Here is a 1,589-nt window from a genome sequence, read left to right on the forward strand (position 1 = left end):
AAGAAACTCTCTGATAGTTAAGGCAATTACAATGCTCTCAGTAATTATATAGATTGAATAAATCTGTTCTTGTGACATAGTAGACAGGGATGCTCCGAATTTGCCCTCTGGAAACTGGTGAGGGAGCAGCTTTGCTCATGGTCACAGCATGGGTCACTGGCAGAGCTGGAACCTAGGGCTAAAAGCAGACTACTTGTTTAATGTGACCCTGATAAGGCCCGGACATGGGTGGATCAAGGGTTTTGAAAAAGCTGCACATGCTGTGGTTCATCATCATCACCTATAAACAACACACATTTTCTCCAGCTAAAAAGAAACTAGCTTTATTAATATGCTAAGGGCCTAGGGTTGTATTATTCCGTTTAAGATTGAAGCAAACATAAATATAGCTTTATTGGAATGTGCATTCATTCACTACAACATATATTATGTATTATTCAAAGACACAAACAGCCAAAAAAATACTCCATTGCTGCTTTACATTGCAGTCATTACAATTAGACGTACGTTTCATCAGGATTCATAAAACATGATTCTCTTGAGCGTCTTCATAACACTTCACAAACAGTTAATTTTACACCTGAGGTAATGTTTGTAGCTACAGTTAAAAACAGTCTGCAGGGCTGTGCAAAAGGAGCTGCACGGCTAATGGACAGCAGACTTGCAAAAGAAAGGCAGCTTAATTAGTCAAACATTAAAACTATTTTTCAAAAGGCGAAAGAGTCGTTAATGCGTGTGAAGAGTTTGAAAAGAAATCCGGCGGATGGTAGCGAGCTGTGAAGTCCAGGAACTCGCTGGGGCTGCCCGACTAGACGCGCAGACTGCTGGTTTGACGCTGGCTGGGGCGGGAACGCACCACTGCCCCCCGCTCCGCTCCGAGCACGAGGCACAGCCCTTTGCACGCCGGATTTAAACGGCCACGAGCTCAAACGAAGCGAGGCAGTTCCAAGGCAAACCGTTAATTTGAATTGGCCGTCCGGCCGCGCGGGCCGGGGCCTGCCGCAGACACCGCCCCACGGAGCACCTCCTAACCCCTAGCTCCACGCCCCAGCCCAGCCGCTCCCTCGTCCCGCTCCCTCCCACCTGCTTTCAAATATCGCGAGATTCCTCGCGACTTTCCCCTTCGCTCCCCCTCGCGCCCACCCGGCCTGACACCACTTCCGGTGCGGCCGGCGCGGAGCGGTGCTGCGGTGGGTGGGGGAACAGTCCCTCCCCCCCTTCCTGCGTCACGCAGGTGAGGAGCAACGGCCACGCCCTTAAAGGGTCCGCCCCGCCCTGACGAGGAGCCTCGGTGTCATGCGCTAGGGGCAGCGGCAGCGGCGCTGAGGCGGCGGGATGGGCGCGTTGGCGGCAGTGCTGGCCTGCGGCTGCATGTGGGCGCTGGCGCACGGCCACAGTCTCTTCACCTGCGAGCCCGTCACGGCGCCCCGCTGCACGGCGATGACGTACAACATGACGTTCTTCCCCAACCTCCTGGGCCACTACGACCAGGACACGGCCGCCGTCCGCATGGAGGTGAGCGCGGGTCAGCCCGGCTGTGCGGCGCGGGGGCGGGGCCGGGGCCGTGGTTAGGCCCCGCCTGCCCCCCG

At 55.1% G+C, this 1,589-nt stretch overlaps 1 protein-coding gene across 1 annotated transcript in view; it reads left to right on the top strand.

Annotated features, from left to right (window-relative positions):
• The first annotated feature begins 1,120 nt into the window (after window positions 1-1,120).
• The window catches only part of FZD6 (frizzled class receptor 6), a 114,464-nt gene continuing 113,995 nt past the window's right edge, over window positions 1,121-1,589 (top strand). The window contains exon 1 of the mRNA XM_019528048.1: window positions 1,121-1,515. Within this exon, the coding sequence (XP_019383593.1) occupies window positions 1,336-1,515 (180 nt within the window). The 5' untranslated portion in view covers window positions 1,121-1,335. The remainder of the gene's footprint in view (window positions 1,516-1,589) is intronic.

The sequence above is a fragment of the Gavialis gangeticus genome, unplaced genomic scaffold (genome assembly GCF_001723915.1).
Source record: "Gavialis gangeticus isolate Ggan-Ray unplaced genomic scaffold, GavGan_comp1, whole genome shotgun sequence".
Lineage (NCBI taxonomy): Eukaryota > Metazoa > Chordata > Crocodylia > Gavialidae > Gavialis > Gavialis gangeticus.